The sequence below is a fragment of the Etheostoma spectabile genome, chromosome 23 (genome assembly GCF_008692095.1).
Source record: "Etheostoma spectabile isolate EspeVRDwgs_2016 chromosome 23, UIUC_Espe_1.0, whole genome shotgun sequence".
NCBI classification, from domain to species: Eukaryota; Metazoa; Chordata; class Actinopteri; order Perciformes; family Percidae; genus Etheostoma; species Etheostoma spectabile.
Window position 1 is genome coordinate 16,446,007 of NC_045755.1, and position 1,632 is coordinate 16,447,638.

General features: G+C 43.9%; 1 protein-coding gene across 10 annotated transcripts in view; it reads left to right on the forward strand.

Moving 5' to 3' along the window:
• ppp1r12a (protein phosphatase 1, regulatory subunit 12A) overlaps nucleotides 1–1,632 on the forward strand; it is a 55,724-nt gene that overhangs the window by 50,630 nt on the left and 3,462 nt on the right. For 6 of the 10 annotated variants that reach the window (XM_032505579.1, XM_032505577.1, XM_032505583.1 and 3 more), the window contains one exon: nucleotides 32–293. The exons of the other annotated variants lie outside the window; for them this stretch is intronic. In XM_032505579.1, coding sequence (XP_032361470.1) covers nucleotides 32–169 — 138 coding nt within the window. In that variant the 3' untranslated portion in view covers nucleotides 170–293. Of the gene's footprint in view, nucleotides 1–31; nucleotides 294–1,632 lie in introns of those variants that run through there. 10 annotated transcript variants of the gene reach the window in all.

Genomic DNA, 1,632 nt, shown 5'->3' on the forward strand with positions numbered 1-1,632 from the left:
CCTGTTTTGTGGTTGTTTTCCCCCCCTGCAGAACCTCCCCGAGGTAAAGCAGGTTCAGGCCCTGCGGCAGGTTAAGGAGCGGCTGCAGGCAGAGAACCGGGCCCTGTCCCGCGTGTTGGCAAAGCTCTCGCAGTCCGCCTGCAGCCAGCTGCCCGCCGTCGACCTCTAAGCCACGTCCGTCTGTCCACCGCCATGTCCACCTACTCCTCCTCTCCTTCTTCTACCTCACCTTCCCCCTTCCCAACCCCATTCTTCTCATGCTTCATTCGTGCTCTGCCCGCACCCATAGACAGGCAGGTGTCCAGCCGCCCAACCATGACTGGTTTTGTAAACTCCCCTTTTCGCCCCCCTCTGCCTCCCCAGAGCTTTTGGTTTTCAGATTGGGGAGGGTGTCTTTTTTTTCTTCTTCTTACAACAGGACACTCTACTTTTACAGTACACAACTGGAAGGCAATTTCAACACATTGCAACTTAGGAACACATCCCAAAAATGTCAAACTATGTTTATAATGGGTGGAGAAAATGCTCTGTTGAGACATTTAATGGGTGGCAGATGTCTAAATTGACTCCCAAAGTAAAAATGATTAACACATCAAGTACTGTAAAGGAAAGTGTCCCCTTTGTAGTTTCTAGTTATGATGCTTCCGTCAGAGGGAGCTCAGTTGTTCAGTTTGGCTTGTTCTGGCTCCTTTGCATGAAGTGGCTTCCTTTTTTGGCATCAGTCTTTTTGGCCCGAATCTTCAGAGACTGAAACCTTTCCTTTCCCCCTCTTGACTCCCCAAATTAGAATTTGACAGATGACTTCAACGAATATTAAAGGTCCCATATTGTAAAAAGGGAAATTTCCATAATTTTTTTCTATCATAAAGCAGGCCACGGTGCTATATAAATGATATGAAAGTATCAAAACGCTCAATCCAGCCCGTATTTAGAAACTGTGCCGTTAACTGAGCCGTCAGGACTTATGTACAGATAGATAGATAGATAGATAGATAGATATGCCGTTAGTAATTCCCCGGCTTCCATGACGGTGCAGACTCTCCATGAGCGTGGATGCAGAAGACCTGGAAAAGCTGACCAATCAGAGCAGACTGGGCTTTCTGGGGAAGGGGGCTCAAAGAGACCGGTGCTACAACAGAGCATTTCAGACAATGAACATATTCAGACAGTATGAGAAAAACGTTTTTTTTTTTTTTCTCAACATCAAAGCATGTAAACATGTTCTAGTATTAATCCAAAATATGAGCATGAATCTGAAAATGAGCTTGATATGGGACCTTTAAAATCGGCTGCATGAGCCAAGAGCAGTGGTTAGCATTGTGTCTGATCAATATCAAGTAAAAAGCAACTTGCTATATTTCAGAACATTCTCGAATATTCTATCAAGCAGTTGATCGTCATCTGTAATCAGTAAATTAGTTTGTTTTGTTGTGGACTGAAATTTCTTGTTGGAGTGTCAGTGTTTTCTACTTAAAGTTTTCACCACCACAGCATCTGTACATTTTATTTATTAAAAAAAGAGTCAAACACAGTATGATCTGTAATCGAGTGGAGTTAAAAACATGCCGCTACCCAAATTGGTGCATTTTCAGTATCCATTCTGTTTACGGTGTCATGCTGCAACCTGGCAAA